Below are 21,062 nucleotides of genomic sequence, written 5' to 3' on the forward strand. Positions count from 1 at the left end.
TGTATAGCACGTATGTTATAGAGATCAGACCTTTCAGGAGCCCAGATCATTTATTTATCAATCCCATCATTGGATGGTTCGGTAGTTGGGTTTCCCAAGGGACACTATAGGCCAACATACCTGACCTGAGTTGTAAATATAAACAAAAAGAGTTGCCTGGTAATGTGTATGTATCTGGTAATGTGTATGTATCTGGTAATGTATATGTATCTGGTAATGTGTATGTATCTGGTAATGTGTATGTATCTGGTAATGTTTATGTATCTAGTAATGTATATGTATCTGGTAATGTGTATGTATCTGGTAATGTGTATGTATCTGGTAATGTGTATGTATCTGGTAATGTGTATGTATCTGGTAATGTGTATGTATCTGGTAATGTATATGTATCTGGTAATGTGTATGTATCTGGTAATGTGTATGTATCTGGTAATGTTTATGTATCTGGTAATGTGTATGTATCTGGTAATGTATATGTATCTGGTAATGTGTATGTATCTGGTAATGTTTATGTATCTGGTAATGTGTATGTATCTGGTAATGTGTATGTATCTGGTAATGTGTATGTATCTGGTAATGTGTATGTATCTGGTAATGTGTATGTATCTGGTAATGTGTATGTATCTGGTAATGTATATGTATCTGGTAATGTGTATGTATCTTCCAAATCTTGGAATGTTCTCAAACCATTACTGTCCACGATATCGGCATGGTTACGGATTCCACATTAGGACCATTGGGGAGATGCAAATGGCCGCCCTCCAGATAACAAGGCATTAGTGTGAAATAAAACCCAACATCTGATCTGAGGCTTTTGACCATTCTTTGTTCTTAATCATTGTTGGGGAACAATTGGATCCAGATCAAATGTTGGGTACTATATTTATTGAATAGTATATGAATCTAATTCATTAAAATGTCAAATTTGGCCACAATAAATTAGCTTATTTCTCAGAGATCAAATTACATTTATATTTTGTAACACAATAATTCATCTTAATTTTATATTATATAACACAATAATTCATCTTAATCTGAGATGGTGGATGTGGAAATCTTATTCCTTCTGGTCTTCTGAGTTGGAACTACCTGAGGTGAAATAGGTGCCCATGCACTGATAACCTTTAACAGCGGCTAATGCAGCCCCTGCTGCTAAAGACAATGGAGAGCTGTACATGGCTCCCAACCCCAATGCAGCCATACTGGCAAGTGCTGACCACTTGCAGTCATTCAATTTTTCTTCTCTTCTTCTTATTTCTTCCTCTTCCTGTCTCCTCTCTCTCTCTCTCTTCGCCTCTTCCTGTCTCTTCCTCTCCTCCTCCTCTTCGATCTTCCTCTGGGCCTCCTGGTACATCTCATTGGTGTAGGGTTTTCCTTCATTCTTCTCCACCATCTCCTCTATTTTCTTCAGCAGCTCTGGGACCTGAGTGTTGTGTTTTCTCTTGTCATTATTTAGGGAGTGATATCTGCCCCCACAGATATTGATGAGTTTCCGTAGCTCTTTGCTCTCAGCCAGAAACTCCTCCACTGATTTTCCCTTCAGTTGATCTCCATGTGTGAACAGCACTATGGTGTACATAGAGGCTTCTTCTCCAAAGTTCTCCTGGATCCACTTCACAGTGTTCCTCTCCTCCTCTGTGAACCTCCCCAGTCTGATCACCAGCAGGAAGGCGTGGGGTCCTGGGACTGACTGTTCTATACACCTGACTATTTCACTTTTCATCTCTTCTTCAGACATTGTTGTGTCATAGAGCCCCGGGGTGTCGATGACATCAATCTTCCTCCCATTCACCACTCCACTCTGTTTCTCACTCTGTGCAGTCACAGACTCTGGAGAATCCTCCGCTTTAAACACCTCTGTCCCCAGGATGGTATTTCCTGTTGCACTCTTCCCTGCTCCAGTCTTCCCCAGCAGAACTATCCTGAGGTCAGAGAGCTGCCCTGAAACTGGAAACAGACAAGAAGTGTTTGAGTTGATAGTGTCTTGATTAAAGGCTTCTGAAAAATGTGTGTGTGTGTGTGTGTGTGTGTGTGTGTGTGTGTGTGTGTGTGTGTGTGTGTGTGTGTGTGTGTGTGTGTGTGTGTGTGTGTGTGTGTGTGTGTGTGTGTATGTGTGTGTGTACCTTGGCATTGGCCAGTGAAGGCTTGCAGACAGAGTGTCAACAGGAACAGAATCTTCAGAGTCCCTCCTTTTCCTCGTTCCATCTCTGTTACAATGGCCAATCAAAAACATGGTAAAAGACGAAGACCTCATTAAAATGACCTCATCTTTTTTGTCCGAGTTCCATTTTTTGCAAATGAGGATAAACTAAATTAGAATTTCTTCTCGGCTATTTAACTTTCAAACAATCTAAAGTATAAAGAGAGTAATGATATGTGGTATATCTGTCCTAGATGTGTGGGGACTATAAAGAGAGTAATGATATGTGGTATATCGGTCCTAGATGTGTGGGGACTATAAAGAGAGTAATGATATGTGGTATATCGGTCCTAGATGTGTGGGGACTATAAAGAGAGTAATGATATGTGGTATATCTGTCCTAGATGTGTGGGGACTATAAAGAGAGTAATGATATGTGGTATATCGGTCCTAGATGTGTGGGGACTATAAAGAGAGTAATGATATGTGGTATATCTGTCCTAGATGTGTGGGGACTATAAAGAGAGTAATGATATGTGGTGTAACTGTCCTAGATGTGTGGGGACTATAAAGAGAGTAATGATATGTGGTATATCTGTCCTAGATGTGTGGGGACTATAAAGAGAGTAATGATATGTGGTATATCTGTCCTAGATGTGTGGGGACTATAAAGAGAGTAATAATATGTGGTATAACTGTAGAGGTAACAATCCTAGATGTGTGGGGACTATAAAGAGAGTAATGATATGTGGTATATCTGTCCTAGATGTGTGGGGACTATAAAGAGAGTAATGATATGTGGTATATCTGTCCTAGATGTGTGGGGACTATAAAGAGAGTAATGATATGTGGTATATCTGTCCTAGATGTGTGGGGACTATAAAGAGAGTAATGATATGTGGTGTAACTGTCCTAGATGTGTGGGGACTATAAAGAGAGTAATGATATGTGGTGTAACTGTCCTAGATGTGTGGGGACTATAAAGAGAGTAATGATATGTGGTGTAACTGTCCTAGATGTGTGGGGACTAAATCTCGATGAAGGATGAAATAGTATGAATCAATTAATCAAAATAACCTTTTTAATTAAAATATGTCAATCATTGTTTTAATATGTTGGTAACACGTTGTATAAAAGTGATAATGCCCTGAAAGCTGGTGCTTGGAGGAAATATTGGCATTGTGACATGATTTGCAACACCTAACAACACCCGTGCCATTAATACTGCCTTGTCGGTCATTATCACTTAATTATAATTTGTCTCATCAATTTGTCTTTCTAAAAATCTAAACTATAAAAAATATTAATGCTATGTGGTATAACTGTCGTTAAACACAGTACATTCCCTTCCCAGGTCAACATAATGTTCCCATAACATGTATCAAGATCAAATTACATTCTAAACATGGTTATTTATGCATGAAGGTCAACAGACCTGGTATCAATTAAATATTTACTTGATGTTGTGCTATAGCTGTTAAAAAACTGTAGATTGTTGTACATTTAATTAGTGAGGTAGTTAAGTTGAATACTCACTTTTAGTGTGGTTGTACTGATCTGTTGATTGTTGTCCCCTGTTGTGACTGTGAGAGCCTATATTCAGTTAGGTTTCGTTTTCCTCGTAACTAGTCATTTCTAGCCAATGGGCGAGTGTTGCTAGGCAAAGATATTTAAATTCAGGACAGGCAGAGGATGAATTCTGATTGGGTGTCGCTGCATATCAACCTCCTCCTTACAAATTAACTGTGGCTGTCTGCCCAGAGTCAGAAGGTATACCAAATCTCTGAGTAAAATGAAATGTGTCTGACACCTTTAGGGGAAAAGGTATATGATTGATTTTTTTTTTTTTTTTTTTTTTTTTTACAGCATTTTAAAATGTAACGATGTAGTTGTCTACCCTGGTCCCAGATCTGTTTGTGCCCTTTCCAACTCCATTGATCACTATCAAGCCATGCCAATGAGTGACAAGTAGCTGTAAAGATAGCACAAACAGACTGGCACTCAGGGTATTAGTGGCCTAGGTCTTCTAATGTAATTGTTGTAAATCATTTAGTTAGTAAGGTAGTTAAGTTGAATAGTCCAGTTAGTGTAGTTGCACAAATCTGTTAACTGTTGTCGCCTGCTGAGAGGTGAAGCTATTAGCTGGACCTTACAGGAAACTGACAAAATAAAGGAAACACCAACATAATGAGTCTTAATAGGACGTTGGGCCACCACAAGACGCCAAAACTGCTTCAATGTGCCTTGGCATAGATTCTACAAGTGTCTGTCTATTAGAGAGATGTGACACCATTCTTCCACAAGAAGACACCCTCAGCAGGGTCTGAAAGAAACTTTTTGGGACCCCGCACTGTCATCTATTTTACTCTATTTTAGCTGTGTTAGGTTAAATCAGACACTGCCTGTCTCTACCCTTGCCCCTTGCAGTAGACCTCCACCAGTGGATATCAACCAGGACTCTGTCTCTACAGTAGACCTCCACCAGTGGATATCAACCAGGACTCTGTCCCTACAGTAGACCTACACCAGTGGATATCAACCAGGACTCTGTCTCTACAGTAGACCTACACCAGTGGATATCAACCAGGACTCTGTTCCTACAGTAGACCTACACCAGTGGATATCAACCAGGACTCTGTCTCTACAGTACACCTACACCAGTGGATATCAACCAGGACTCTGTCCCTACAGTAGACCTACATCAGTGGATATCAACCAGGACTCTGTCCCTACAGTAGACCTACACCAGTGGATATCAACCAGGACTCTGTCTCTACAGTAGACCTCCACCAGTGGATATCAACCAGGACTCTGTCCCTACAGTAGACCTACATCAGTGGATATCAACCAGGACTCTGTCTCTACAGTAGACCTCCACCAGTGGATATCAACCAGGACTCTGTTCCTACAGTAGACCTACATCAGTGGATATCAACCAGGACTCTGTCCCTACAGTAGACCTACACCAGTGATTCTCAACGAGTGCTGATGGACCCCTAAGGGTACTTGGCTTTTCTAAAGGGGGTACTTGGCCTTTCTAAAGGGGGTACTTGGCCTTTCTAAAGGGGGTACGCGAGAAGACTCATTATTTACCGGTAAAATTTAATGATGGTTTACTTCAGAGGTAATCCGGGCTGAGCAGAATGTACTTGGTGGTACAGTAACTGGAAAAGGTTGAGAAACACTGGCCTTCTCATCTAGTGTTGTGTTCAAGGTCACCAATCGAAGGACCCATCAGACCAAATAGGGGAAAACAGTCAAAGAATAATGATGATTTCAGTTGTTAAAAAGTATTTATTACAAACTCCTCACAATAGCTTGCATATATTTGTATATTTTTCCTTCAGAAATAATTGTGTGTTAAAACAAAAGACAGTGACCTAAACAAGTGTCTGGACCTCTGTAATGGTTACACCCCAGGTGTATTTTCTAAGACACTACCCAATCTTGGGGGTTGGGATCATAACATGGTTAAGCTCATCCCAGTCTACAAAGCACGTCTGCCACAAGAGAAGGCTAAAAAGGTGGAGATTAAAAGCTGGACTCCTGAAGCCCTCCAGGTCTGTTTTGAGTCCACTGACTAGGCGGCCCTGATGGACAGAGCCGATGACCTGGAAGAGGCAGCAGATATCGTCTCTGAGTACGTTAGTTTCTGTGAAGATCTCATTATTCCAAAAAATAAAGTTAAGATCTTCCCCAATAATAAACCGTGAGTAACTCAGGAATTAAAAGAGCTCCTCAAACAGAAAAAAATAGTGTTTAAACCTGGTGGCAGTAAAGAGGAAAGGAAAAATATTCATAGACAAATTAAAAGCAAAATTAAGGCAGCATACAAAGACAAATTAGAAAACCTCTTCAAGGACGGTAGGAAAGCCTGGCAAGGGCTACAAACCATCACAGGATACAAACCAAAGAGACATTGCATGACCGTCGAAAATGACCTTGCTTTTGCAAATGATTTGAACAGTTTCTATTGTAGGTTTGACGTGTGATTTTACATCGCTGCGGTAGGTGGCGTTGGAAAGTATAGACAGCTTACCAGCTGTTGATATACAGATCTCTGTGAATGACGTCAAGCAATACTATCAACGTGTCAACCCACGAAAATCATATGGTCCAGACGGCGTCAGCAGCAAGGCACTTCAGGCATGTAACAGACCAGCTCGCATTACCATTCCAGAAGCTGTTCCAGCTGTCACTGAACCGTGGGATAATTCCAGACTTATGGAAGAAGTCGCTGATTGTCCCAATACCTAAAAACAACAGGCCAAAAGAAAATAACGATTTACGCCCTGTAAATCCACCAACCTGTACACTTGACATCTGTACTTATGAAATGTTTTGAAAAAAGAATATTTCAAAAACATATTCTCTCTGGTCTCTCATCCCAATTAGACTCAAACCAATTGGCCTACTGTGTCTCCATGAGTGTTGATGATGCGTTACTGGTCATGCTGAACAATATCTACCAACATTTAGAAAAGGCAAGTAGCCTAGTGAAAATTGTATTCATTGACTTAAGTAACGTGTTTAACACCATCCAACCCCACCTACTGGTGGATAAACTGGTGAATTTGAATGTCAACTCTCTACTGATCAAGTGGATTAATTAATAGTTTCCTTGTGAACCATACTCAACAAGTGAAGTTTAACTCCGCCATCTTTACACCTAGAACTGTGAATACGGGAGCCCCTCAAGGTTGCGTACTTTCACCGATACTGTACACACTGTAGACAAGCCTCTGACTCAGCCCACAAGAGTTTTAAATATGCAGATGACACTGCTGTTGTGGGTTTCCTCCACCCAGACCAAGCCTCACTTCAAGGTTTTGACAGAGAAGCGGCAAAATTCATCCAGTGATGTGTAAATAACTTTCTTGAAATAAACATTAAGAAAACAAAAGATATGGAAAATGATTTCAGAAGGAAACAAAACTCTACTACCCCCTTCGAAGATCAATGGGGAATCAGTGGATAGAGTGACCAGATATAAGTACCTGGGAATCGAAATGACTATGCCTTTGCAAAGATAAAGTAATTGCAACAGAGAAGGTTTTTTTTACGCAAACTGAACCATTTTAATGTCAACCGCCATATCTTCCAAACGTTCTATAAATTTGTCCTGCAGAGTGTGCTGTCCTTTAGTCTGATCTGTTCTATAAATCTGTCCTGCAGAGGGTGCTGTCCTTTAGTCTGATATGTTCTATAAATCTGTCCTGCAGAGTGTGCTGTCCTTTAGTCTGATATGTTCTATAAATCTGTCCTGCAGAGTGTGCTGTCCTTTAGTCTGATCTGTTCTATAAATCTGTCCTGCAGAGTGTGCTGTCCTTTGGTCTGATCTGTTCTATAAATCTGTCCTGCAGTGTGCTGTCCTTTAGTCTGATATGTTCTGTAAATCTGTCCTGCAGAGTGTGCTGTCCTTTAGTCTGATATGTTCTGTAAATCTGTCCTGCAGAGTGTGCTGTCCTTTAGTCTGATATGTTCTATAAATCTGTCCTGCAGAGTGTGCTGTCCTTTAGTCTGATATGTTCTGTAAATCTGTCCTGCAGAGTGTGCTGTCCTTTAGTCTGATCTGTTCTATAAATCTGTCCTGCAGAGTGTGCTGTCCTTTAGTCTGATCTGTTCTGTAAATCTGTCCTGCAGAGTGTGCTGTCCTTTAGTCTGATATGTTCTATAAATCTGTCCTGCAGAGTGTACTGTCCTTTAGTCTGATATGTTCTATACATCTGTCCTGCAGAGTGTACTGTCCTTTAGTCTGATCTGCGTGTTCGGAAACATGCGAGTGCAAGACCAAATCAAGTTTCAGTGCTTGATTAAGACGGCGAGAAGGATAATTAGTAGATCAAGAATCAGACACCAACCTGTGCAGAAAACTCATCCTCCTAAAACTTGAAAAGATTTTACAGGACATACTCATCCCCCGGACAAGGGGAAAGAGACTTTAGCTATAGCACTTTGAATTAATTATTTTGTGTAGTTTCTGTGTTTTTATGTTTTATGTACTGTCTTTTTAAGCACGTGACCACATGAATTTCCCCCTGGTGGGATAGTAAAGTTGATCTGAATCTGAAGTGACAGAGAAGTTTACACTACTGTTCATTTGTAGACATTTTCAAAAAACGTAGATTCTTCATCCGAATCATTAGTTGCTTTCCCCTCCCTATCAGAAGTCAGTGTCCAGTGAAATGGATCCTGCTGCCAAACCTAATGATATCGCTACTGATGTTTTCAGGAATTCATAGGTGACAGAAGTGTGTGTGTGTGTGTGTGTGTGTGTGTGTGTGTGTGTGTGTGTGTGTGTGTGTGTGTGTGTGTGTGTGTGTGTGTGTGTGTGTGTGTGTGTGTGTGTGTGTGTGTGTGTGTGTGTGTGTGTGTGTGTGTGTGTGTGTGTGTGTGTGTGTGTGTGTGTGTGTGTGTGTGTGTGTGTGTGTGTGTGTGTGTGTGTGTGTGTGTGTGTGTGTGTGTGTGTGTGTGTGTGTGGTGTGTGTGTGTGTGTGTGTGTGTGTGTGTGTGTGTGTGTGTGTGTGTGTGTGTGTGTGTGTGTGTGTGTGTGTGTGTGTGTGTGTGTGTGTGTGTGTGTGTGTGTGTGTGTGTGTGTGTGTGTGTGTGTGTGTGTGTGTGTGTGTGTGTGTGTGTGTGTGTGTGTGTGTGTGTGTGTGTGTGTGTGTGTGTGTGTGTGTGTGTGTGTGTGTGTGTGTGTGTGTGTGTGTGTGTGTGTGTGTGTGTGTGTGTGTGTGTGTGTGTGTGTGTGTGTGTGTGTGTGTGTGTGTGTGTGTGTGTGTGTGTGTGTGTGTGTGTGTGTGTGTGTGTGTGTGTGTGTGTGTGTGTGTGTGTGTGTGTGTGTGTGTGTGTGTGTGTGTGTGTGTGTGTGTGTGTGTGTGTGTGTGTGTGTGTGTGTGTGTGTGTGTGTGTGTGTGTGTGTGTGTGTGTGTGTGTGTGTGTGTGTGTGTGTGTGTGTGTGTGTGTGTGTGTGTGTGTGTGTGTGTGTGTGTGTGTGTGTGTGTGTGTGTGTGTGTGTGTGTGTGTGTGTGTGTGTGTGTGTGTGTGTGTGTGTGTGTGTGTGTGTGTGTGTGTGTGTGTGTGTGTGTGTGTGTGTGTGTGTGTGTGTGTGTGTGTGTGTGTGTGTGTGTGTGTGTGTGTGTGTGTGTGTGTGTGTGTGTGTGTGTGTGTGTGTGTGTGTGTGTGTGTGTGTGTGTGTGTGTGTGTGTGTGTGTGTGTGTGTGTGTGTGTGTGTGTGTGTGTGTGTGTGTGTGTGTGTGTGTGTGTGTGTGTGTGTGTGTGTGTGTGTGTGTGTGTGTGTGTGTGTGTGTGTGTGTGTGTGTGTGTGTGTGTGTGTGTGTGTGTGTGTGTGTGTGTGTGTGTGTGTGTGTGTGTGTGTGTGTGTGTGTGTGTGTGTGTGTGTGTGTGTGAGACATAGTACCCAGCCCAGCTGAGTGCTGCTCTCCTCCCTCTCCTCTGTGTTGAGCTGTGCTCCAGTGAGACAGTCTGCTCAGTCTGCTCAGAGGAATGAACACACCATCACAGACCTCTGGGCTCTACCACACACATATTTGATTAGATTTTATTAGGTTCTCTTTTAGTCCTCATTCAGACTAATCTTCCAAGAGTCCTTAAACATTAAAATACATTTTATAATACGGTCACATTTTCACATATAACACACTGTTTCCAGACAACAGACATAATACACTGCCATATTGACCAGATAAACACTCTCTGAACAGATATGCTGGTTCCTTCATCTACCATAGTCCTGCACAACATTCACATGCATTATATTTAAGAGGTCCTAAAGTATTGTATGAATGTATACAGTACCAATCAAAAGTTTGAATACACATACTTATTCGGGGGAACAGTGGGTTAACTGCCTTGTTCAGAGGCAGAACGAAAGATTTTTACCTTGTCAGCTCTGAGATTTGATCCAGCAACCTTCCGGGTTGATTCAGAGGGGTTGGGTTAAATGCGGAAGACACATTTCAGTTGAATGCATTCAATTGTACAACTGACTAGGTATCCCCCTTTCCTTTCAAGGGTTTTTCTTTATTAACTCTTTCTTTATTGAGATGTTCTTTATTTCTGATTTCTTTATTGGAGCTGATTACTTATGTAATGTCACGATCGTCGTCAGGGAAATGACCGGACCAAGGTGCAGCGTGGTCAGCGTACATTTCTTTTTATTTATGAATGTCGCCAACAAAACCAAGAAACAACAAAAACTAACGTGAAGCTGACTAGGGCTATACAGGCCACTAACACAGACAACTACACACAACTAAGGTGGAAAAACAGGCTGCCTAAGAATGATTCCCAATCAGAGACAACGATAGACAGCCGTCCCTGATTGAGAACCATACCCGGCCAAAACATAGAAACAGAAAACATAGAAATAAAGAAACTAGAATGCCCACCCTAGTCACACCTAACCAACATAGAGAATAAAAGCCTCTCTATGGCCAGGGCGTGACATGTCAAGACTATATTTGTGTTATCTAATTTGTATTCATCTTTAAAAAAGGTAAACATTTTCTACCACTTTGACATTAGAGTATTATTTTGTAGATTGTTGACATATATATATTGATATATATATATATGTATTATTTGTAACACAATAAAATTTAAAGAAATCCAAGGGGGTATGAATACTTTTGCAAGGCACTGTACAGTCATGGCCAAAAATGTTGAGATTGACACAAATATACATTTTCACAAAGTCTGCTGCTTCAATGTCTTTAGATTTTTTTGTCAGATGTTACTACGGAATACTGAAGTATAATTACAAGCATTTCATAAGTGTTAAAGGCTTTTATTTACATTTACATGAAGTTGATGCAAAGAATCAATATTTGCACTGTTGACCCTTCTTTTCAAGACCTCTGTAATCCGCCCTGGCATGCTGTCAATTAACTTCTGGGCCACATCCTGACTGATGGCAGCCCATTCTTGCATAATCAATGCTTGTAGTTTGTCAGAATGTGGGTTTTTGTTTGTCCAACCGCCTCTTGAGGATTGACCACAAGTTCTCAATGGGATTAAGGTCTGGGGAGTTTCCTGGCCATGGACCCAAAATATTTATGTTTTGTTCACCGAGCCACTTAGTTATCACTTTTGCCTTATGGCAAGGTGCTCCATCATGCTGGAAAAGATATTGTTCATCACCAAACTGTTCCTGGATGGTTGGGAGAAGTTGCTCTTGGAGGATGTGTTGGTACCATTCTTTATTCATGGCTGTGTTCTTAGGCAAAATTGTGAGCCCACTCCCTTGGCTGAGAAGCAATGGTCTCAGGATGCTTTACTGTTGGCATGACACAGGACTGATGGTAGCGCTCACCTTGTCTTCTCCGGACAAGCTTTTTTCCAAATGCCCCAAACAATCGGAAAGGGGATTCATCAGAGAAAATGACTTTACCCCAGTCCTCAGCAGTCCAATCCCTGTTCCTTTTTCAGAATATCAGTCTGTCCCTGATGTTTTTCCTGGAGAGAAGTGGCTTCTTTGCTGCCCTTCTTGACACCAGGCCATCCTCCAAAAGTCTTCGCCTCACTGTGTGTGCAGATGAACTCACACCTGCCTGCTGCCATTCCTGAGCAAGCTCTGTACTGGTGGTGCCCCGATCCCGCAGCTGAATCAACTTTAGGAGATGATCCTGGCGCTTGCTGGACTTTCTTGGGCGCCCTGAAGCCTTCTTCACAACAATTGAACCGCTCTCCTTGAAGTTCTTGATGATCCAATAAATGGTTGATTTAGGTGCAATCTTACTGGCAGCAATATACTTGCCTGTGAGGCCCTTGTGCAAAGCAATGATGACGGCACGTGTTTCCTTACAGATAACCATGGGTGACAGAGGAAGAACAATGATTCCAAGCACCACCCTCCTTTTGAAGCTTCCAGTCTGTTATTCGAATTCAATCAGCATGACAGAGTGATCTCCAGCCTTGTCCTCGTCAACACTCACACCTGTGTTAACGAGAGAATCACTGACATGATGTCAGCTGGTCCTTTTGTGGCAGGGCTGAAATGCAGTGGAAATGTTTTTGGGGGATTCAGTTCATTTGCATGGCAAAGAAGGACTTTGCAATTAATTGCAATTCATCTGATCCCTCTTCATAACATTCTGGAGTATATGCAAATTGTCACGTACTGACCATAGTTCTTTTGTATTTTCTTTGTTTTAGTGTGGTCAGGGCGTGAGCTGGGTGGGTATGATCTATGTTTTCTGTTTCTATGTGGGGTTTCTCGTTTGGCCTGATATGGTTCTCAATCAGAGGCAGGTGTTAGTCATTGTCTCTGATTGGGAACCATATTTAGGTAGCCTGTGTTCTATTGTGTTTTGGGTGGGTGGTTGTTTTCTGTCTTTGTGTGTCTGCAGCAGATAGGACTGTTTCGGTTTTTACTTTGTTGTTTTGTACTTTGTAGTGTTCACTTTCATTAAATAAGATGAACAATTACCACGCTGCGCATTGGTCTTCCGATCCTTCAAACTTCTCCTCCTCAGAAGGAAGACGAATGCCGTTACACAAATAGCCATCATACAAACTGAGGCAGAAGACTATTATCTTTTACTATTATCGATTATCTTTCAATTTAATGCACAAACTGCTGAGACAAATTTTCAAATACCCATGAGTGGAATAAACATACATAAATGTAATTATACAATAAAAATCCCTCTATTAGCTCCTCTACTGTAATTATTTCAGTAATAATTGTCTGACAGTCCCTTCCCCTGGATTAGGAAGTACAGTAGAAATACAGTAACGAAGTACAGTAGACATACAGTAATGACGTACAGTAGAAATACAGTAATGAGGTACAGTACAGTATATTACAACATTACTCACTGTGTTAATCATGTGGTGTTTTACCCTAAGTCTGACACTAGAGGGAGAACAGACCAGGGAGGAAGAACAGAGGGAGAACATAGACCAGGAAGGGAGGGTAGAGGGAGAACACAGACCAGGGAGGGAGGGTGGAGGGAGAACACAGACCAGGGAGGGAGGGTAGAGAGAGAACACAGACCAGAGAGGGAGGGTAGAGGGAGGGTAGAGGGAGAACACAGACCAGGGAGGGAGGGTAGACGGAGGGTAGAGGGAGAACACAGACCAGGGAGGGAGTGAAGAGGGAGAACACAGACCAGGGAGGGAGAACACAGACCAGGGAGGGAGGGTGGAGGGAGAACACAGACCAGGGAGGGAGGATAGAGGGAGAACACAGACCAGGGAGGGAGGGTAGACGGAGGGTAGAGGGAGAACACAGACCAGGAAGGGAGGGTGGAGGGAGAACACAGACCAGGGAGGGAGGGTAGAGGGAGAACACAGACCAGGGAGGAAGGGTAGAGGGTGGGTACAGGGAGAACACAGACCAGGGAGGGAGGGTAGAGGGTGGGTACAGGGAGAACACAGACCAGGGAGGGAGGGTAAAGGGAGGGTACAGGGAGAACACAGACTTGGGGGGGGGGGGGGGGGGTAGAGAGAGGGTAGAGGGAGAACACAGACCAGGGAGGGAGGGTAGAGGGAGAACACAGACCAGGGAGGAAGAGTAGAGAAAGGCTAGAGGGAGAACACAGACCAGGGAGGAAGAGTAGAGAAAGGCTAGAGGGAGAACACAGACCAGGGAGGGAGTGTCGTAATAAACATGTTAAATAACTGATCATATTATAAAGTGTTGAACAATCGCTGATAGTTGTCATTGTACAGTATTAATCTACTGCTACTACTTGACATTAAGATGAGGAAGAGAGTGGTACTTCACACTGCCACCTCTTCCTCATATTTGCTTAATTAGAAAATTGTGAAATAATCAAATACATATTCAACTGCATCTTTTGCAAGTACAGCACCTCCAACTGCAAGAGCTGCTGGTCCTGATACCATGGCTGTGACACCAGTTGCTAACAGTCCAACAAGTTTTCCTGATATGTCCTTTAACATTTTCAGTCTCTCATCTCTCTCCTTCTTCTCCTGTTTCTTCTTCGCCTCCTCCTCTCTCTCCTTCTTCTCCTGTTTCTTCTTCGCCTCCTCCTCTCTCTCCTTCTCTTCCTGTTTCTTCCTCTCCTCCTCTTCTTTGATCTTCCTCTGAACCTCCTGGTACATCTCATTGGTGTAGTGTTGTCCTCCATTCTTCATCGCCATCTCATCAATCTTCTCCAGCAGCTCTGGGACCTGAGTGTTGTCTTTTCTCTTGTCATTGATTAGGGAGTGATATCTGCCCCCACACATATTGATGAGTTTCCGTAACTCTTTGCTCTCAGCCAGAAACTCCTCCACTGATTTTCCCTTCAGTTGATCTCCATGTGTGAACAGCACTATGGTGTACTTTGAGGCTTCTTCTCCAAAGTTCTCCTGGATCCACTTCACAGTGTTCTGCTCCTCCTCTCTGAACATCCCCAGTCTGATCACCAGCAGGAAGGTGTGGGGTCCTGGGACTGACATGTAGATGGCATTTTCTATTTCACTTTTCATCTCTTCTTGAGACATTGTTGTGCCATAGAGCCCCGGGGTGTCGATGATATCAATCTTCCTCCCATCCACCTCCCCACTCTGTTTCTCACATTTTTCAGTTACAGACACAAAGGAGGCCTCTTCTTTAAAGGCACCTCTCCCCAGGATGGTGTTTCCTGTTGCACTCTTCCCTGCTCCAGTCTTCCCCACCAGAACTATCCTCAGGTTAGAGGCCTGCCCTGAAACTGTGGAAACAGACAAGAAATTATTGATTTTTTAATAATATTTTAAGATAAATGCACAACGCAGAGGACGAAAGGTCAAGAGGAGTAAAAGTCGATAGAGAACTAACGATCAATGGAAATAGTGTTTTTTCTGTAATAGTGAATTATTGATCAATGGGTGAGAGACATTGGAGGAATTTGTCTAGACATTGAGACTGAAATAGGCCATTGGCCCAGTTTTATAGCAAGGAATTATAATTGGTCAACCACAGGCTAGGGTTGGGTTATAAAACTACATCATGTCCCTTTGTTCTGTGGAAAGAATCACAGAGGAGAGAATCACTGAGGACAGGGGAGAATGAACATCTACCTCTCAGCATAACATCTATGATTTGTCCTCTTTGAGTAAACCTATTTTTCACCCCTGATTTGCTTTGGAGTCTGTGTTATTGAAGAGTAACATCAACTGCTAACACTGATAGTGGGTGTCTTGATAAAAGGCTACTGAAAACCCTGTGTAAGTCCATGCATATAAATATACACTGCTCAAAAAAATAAAGGGAACACTTAAACAACACGATGTAACTCCAAGTCAATCACACTTCTGTGAAATCAAACTGTCCACTTAGGAAGCAACACTGATTGACAATAGATTTCACATGCTGTTGTGCAAATGGAATAGACAACAGGTGGAAATTATAGGCAATTAGCAAGACACCCCCAATAAAGGAGTGGTCCTGCAGGTGGTGACCACAGACCACTTCTCAGTTCCTATGCTTCCTGGCTGATGTTTTGGTCACTTTTGAATGCTGGCGGTACTTTCACTCTAGTGGTAGCATGAGACGGAGTCTACAACCCACACAAGTGGCTCAGGTAGTGCAGCTCATCCAGGATGGCACATCAATGCGAGCTGTGGCAAGAAGGTTTGCTGTGTCTGTCAGCGTAGTGTCCAGAGCATGGAGGCGCTACCAGGAGACAGGCCAGTACATCAGGAGACGTGGAGGAGGCCGTAGGAGGGCAACAACCCAGCAGCAGGACCGCTACCTCCGCCTTTGTGCAAGGAGGAGCACTGCCAGAGCACTGCAAAATGACCTCCAGCAGGCCACAAATGTGCATGTGTCTGCTCAAACGGTCAGAGACAGACTCCATGAGGGTGGTATGAGGACCCGACGTCCACAGGTGGGGGTTGTGCTTACAGCCCAACACCGTGCAGGACGTTTGGCATTTGCCAGAGAACACCAAGATTGGCAAATTTGCCACTGGCGCCCTGTGCTCTTCACAGATGAAAGCAGGTTCACACTGAGCACATGTGACAGATGTGGCAGTCTGGAGACGCCATGGAGAACGTTCTGCTGCCTGCAACATCCTCCAGCATGACCGGTTTGGCGGTGGGTCAGTCATGGTGTGGGGGGGCATTTCTTTGGGGGGCCGCACAGCCCTCCATGTGCTCGCCAGAGGTAGCCTGACTGCCATTAGGTACCGAGATGAGATCCTCAGACCCCTTGTGAGACCATATGCTGGTGCGGTTGGCCCTGGGTTCCTCCTAATGCAAGACAATGCTAGACCTCATGTGGCTGGAGTGTGTCAGCAGTTCCTGCAAGAGGAAGGCATTGATGCTATGGACCGCCCGTTCCCCAGACCTGAATCCAATTGAGCACATCTGGGACATCATGTCTCGCTCCATCCACCAACGCCACGTTGCACCACAGACTGTCCAGGAGTTGGCGGATGCTTTAGTCCAGGTCTGGGAGGAGATCCCTCAGGAGACCATACGCCACCTCATCAGGAGCATGCCCAGGCGTTGTAGGGAGGTCATACAGGCACGTGGAGGCCACACACACTACTGAGCCTCATTTTGAATTGTTTTAAGGACATTACATCAAAGTTGGATCAGCCTGTAGTGTAGATTCAGATCTAGGATGTGTTATTTTAGTGTTCTCTTTTATTTTTTTGAGCAGTGTATATATGTGTGTGTGTGTGTGTGTGTGTGTGTGTGTGTGTGTGTGTGTGTGTGTGTGTGTGTGTGTGTGTGTGTGTGTGTGTGTGTGTGTGTGTGTGTGTGTGTGTGTGTGTGTGTGTGTGTGTGTCTTTCCTGGTTAAGGGTTGACGAGACATTAACTGCTTCTCTTCTAGTCAAGTAGTCAAATAACATTCAGCTTATACACCTGTATAGACCCAATAAGACATGCCACCAGAGGTCTCTTCACAGTCCCCAAGTTCAACATTAAACAAATAAATAAGATTAATCAACTTCTCATGGAATGGCAGGACATGTGAAGGGACGCACACCCAAACAAACATTTTTTTTGTATTGTATTATTATTATTATAATAATATATATATATATATATATATATATATTGGTTTATTTATTTATTTATTTGTGTGACTGTCCTTGTCTATCAATGTTTTGTTACTTGTCATGTTTTGTGTTTTTTTGTGGTCCCCAGGAAGAAATATGTGCTGCCTCTGGAAAAGACAATGGGATCCAAATAAACAAACAGACAAGTCAGTATGTGTGTGTGTTTGTGTGTGTGTGTGTACCTTGGCATTGACCAGTGAAGTCTTGCAGACAGAGTGTCAACAGGAACATAATCCTCAGAGTCCTTCCTCTTCCTCGTGCCATTACTACAACTGCAGCCAATCAAAAACATGGAAACAGACGATGACCTCATTACAAAATATAAAGTCCACATTTCTTTGGTGACTCATGCAGAGTGTTCTGCAAAGTTCCTACGTTTTTCTCAGCTATTTGACTTCCAAACAATAGAAACTATTAAACTATAAACTAAAAAAAGAGTGATGATATGTGGTATAACTGTGGATAAACACAGTACATTCCTTAACAACATAGCCTACATCAGGTGAAAATAATGTACTCACATAGGGCGTGTCAAATGACATTCTAAACATGGGTATTATTCTACCATTGCCTGGCTGGTACTGTTAAGAACAGATAAACCAGTTAGAGGTGAACACAAACAACGTGTAAATAAGGAGGTGTCGATGTGTTCCTCTGCTCAGACGTTGCTGACGACTATGGTGGAATATTGCAAGATTATGTTATAATACTTTTATTGCATCAAATGGTTGTTTTATGCAACAGAAAATAAGATTATTATAGCTATTGTGTGTTCTACTGAGGATGGCCTCTGGGAGATCACACTGACAGGAGATTTACAATGTCTTTTGGGTGATGAAACCTAAAGAGCATTCCAGAGAACATGAGTTAATGTTTCTGTTCTATACCGTACCAGGGAGACATTGTTCCAGTATGGAGTTGGAGGGCCAGACACTGGTCTCTACACAATGAAAACTTTTGTCTGCTACTGCACTATCTCTGCACTAAACAAGATACAGTATACTGCACTATCTCTGCACTAAACAAGATACAGTATACTGCACTATCTCTGCACTAAACAAGGTACAGTATACTGCACTATCTCTGCACTAAACAAGGTACAGTATACTGCACTATCTCTGCACTAAACAAGGTAAATGTTTCAGGTTAAAGTCTAACCATGTTTCTCCTTTCACTGTTCTACAATATTAAAACGTGTATAAATACAAACATACTGTAATCATATGATTATTTACGCATAAATGTTAATAGACCTGGTATCAATAAAATGTCTACCTAATATTGTGCTACAGTTATTCAAATAATTAACGTAGATTATTGCACAACATTTAATTAGTAAGGTAGTTAAGTTGAATACTCACTTTTAGTGTGGTTGCACAGATCTGTATATTGTTGTCTCCTGTTGTCACAGAGAGCTGAAGCAGTTTTCCTGTTGGTTTTGCATAGCCAGATGCCCCAGGTGGGTGGAGATTTACCTTAAGGACCAATGGAATGGTCTAAAACTCATGCAAAACTAAAGCGCCCAATGTGCTGCACCTTACATTCTGTTAAGTTTCATTTTCCCAGCAACAAATCATTTCTAGCCAATGAGAGAGTGCTGCGAGGCAAATATTATTATACTCAGGAAAGGTACTTATTCATTTTAACCTTGGCTAGTTGCCAGAATCAGAAGATAGGCCACATCTTTAGGTATGACGAAATGTGTTGGACAATTTGACACAAAAAAAGGTTAAAAATGTAATAACACATAAAACTGCATTTTCAAAAGTAACTTTATAGTGTAGTTGTAACTTTATAGTTGCCTAACCTGGTCCCAGATCTGTTTGTTCTCTTTCCAACTCCATAGAGTACCACAGCATGAGTCATATTACCCATAAAGCCTAGCTGTCAAACAGGGAAATGGTTCCAATCGTTTTTCCACCATTCATTTGTCCCATAGATTTTAGAAACACTTAAAATGGTTACACTTTACTTGACACCCAGCATCATAACATGTTATGACAGTCATAACCATGTCATATGTCATAACAGCTGACATAACGTGTCATAACTTGTCATAATATGGTCACAACACTGTCATGATACATATATTTAGATCTGTTGTAACATATATTGCAATATTTTATATTTTATGGTGTTATGACCCTATTATGACACATTATGTCAGCTGTTATGACATATTAATACATGATTATGACCGTGTTATAACCTGTCATGACATATTAATACATGGTTATGACGTGTTATAATCTGTTATGATGCTGGATGTCAAGTAAAGTGTTACCAATCATGTTGTATGTAAAAAGAAAATACGTGTGTATGCACTCAGTGTATCTGACGTCTGTTGATTCTCATTGTACAGTATTAATCTACTCTACTGCTACACTTAAATCACTCTGAGTGTTTCCCCACTCAAACCTCTTATCTTCCACATCTTTATATGCCAGGGTCTTTCAGTCTTTTTAAAGGCATTGAACCATGAAAATGTACAGCGATAAACAAGCTGCAAGAGGATCTACTACTGGTACTGCTACAGTACCACCTTCTGAACTACTACTGGTGCTGCTACAGTACCACCTTCTGAACTACTACTGGTGCTGCTACCGTACCACCTTCTGATCTACTACTGGTGCTGCTACAGTACCACCTTCTGATCTACTACTGGTGCTGCTACAGTACCACCTCCTGAACTACTACTGGTGCTGCTACAGTACCACCTTCTGAACAACTACTGGTGCTGCTACAGTACCACCTTCTGAACAACTACTGGTGCTACTACAGTACCACCTTCTGAACTACTACTGGTGCTGCTACAGTACCACCTCCTGAACTACTACTGGTGCTGCTACAGTACCACCTTCTGAACAACTACTGGTGCTGCTACAGTACCACCTTCTGAACAACTACTGGTGCTACTACAGTACCACCTTCTGATCTACTACTGGTGCTGCTACAGTACCACCTCCTGAACTACTACTGGTGCTGCTACAGTACCACCTTCTGAACTACTACTGGTGCTACTACAGTACCACCTTCTGATCTACTACTGGTGCTGCTACAGTACCACCTTCTGAACTACTACTGGTGCTACTACAGTACCACCTTCTGATCTACTACTGGTGCTGCTACAGTACCACCTTCTGAACAACTACTGGTGCTACTACAGTACCACCTTCTGATCTACTACTGGTGCTACTACAGTACCACCTTCTGAACTACTACTGGTGCTGCTACAGTACCACCTTCTGAACTACTACTGGTGCTACTACAGTACCACCTTCTGATCTACTACTGGTGCTGCTTCAGTACCACCTTCTGAACTACTACTGGTGCTGCTACAGTACCACCTTCTGAACTACTACTGGTGCTGCTACAGTACCACCTTCTGAACAACTACTGGTGCTACTACAGTACCACCTCCTGAACTACTACTGGTGCTGCTACAGTACCACCTTCTGAACTACTACTGGTGCTACTACAGTACCACCTTCTGATCTACTACTGGTGCTGCTACAGTACCACCTTCTGAACTACTGCTGTTGCTGTCAACAAGCTATCTTAAATCTCCTTCTTCACTTTATATTTCCACTCATTCTGCCTCCTGTTCTTTCCACTTCCCTGAACAAACAGACTTTACCAACAAACAAAGAGTATATACATGAAGTGTAGAACAGGAACAATTCATTTTTGTATAGTCTTGGATGTCATGGTCATTCACTATATCAACAGATATGAGAACAAACCAGAACAAGTCTGGTGACTATAAACCTGCACCTTGAGTGTCATATATAGCACACTGTATATCATGTGTATTACAGAAACTCGAAATGGTAGTGCACTAGGGTCCTGGTTAAAGTAGTGCACTAGGGTCCTGGTTAATGTAGTGCACTAGGGT

General features: G+C 42.4%; 1 protein-coding gene across 1 annotated transcript in view; it reads right to left on the bottom strand.

Annotated features, from left to right (window-relative positions):
• Window positions 1–19,914, bottom strand: part of LOC139541723 (GTPase IMAP family member 8-like) — a 49,019-nt gene extending 29,105 nt beyond the window's left edge. The window contains exons 1-6 of the mRNA XM_071346688.1: window positions 18,529–19,914; window positions 17,350–17,439; window positions 13,927–14,826; window positions 6,313–6,393; window positions 2,124–2,207; window positions 1,331–1,947 (exon numbers count right to left, since the gene is read on the bottom strand). Coding sequence (XP_071202789.1) covers window positions 1,331–1,947; window positions 2,124–2,207; window positions 6,313–6,393; window positions 13,927–14,826; window positions 17,350–17,431 — 1,764 coding nt within the window. The 5' untranslated portion in view covers window positions 17,432–17,439; window positions 18,529–19,914. The remainder of the gene's footprint in view (window positions 1–1,330; window positions 1,948–2,123; window positions 2,208–6,312; window positions 6,394–13,926; window positions 14,827–17,349; window positions 17,440–18,528) is intronic.
• Window positions 19,915–21,062: the final 1,148 nt, after the last annotated feature.

This window comes from Salvelinus alpinus, chromosome 2 (genome assembly GCF_045679555.1).
Source record: "Salvelinus alpinus chromosome 2, SLU_Salpinus.1, whole genome shotgun sequence".
In the NCBI taxonomy this organism is placed as follows: domain Eukaryota; kingdom Metazoa; phylum Chordata; class Actinopteri; order Salmoniformes; family Salmonidae; genus Salvelinus; species Salvelinus alpinus.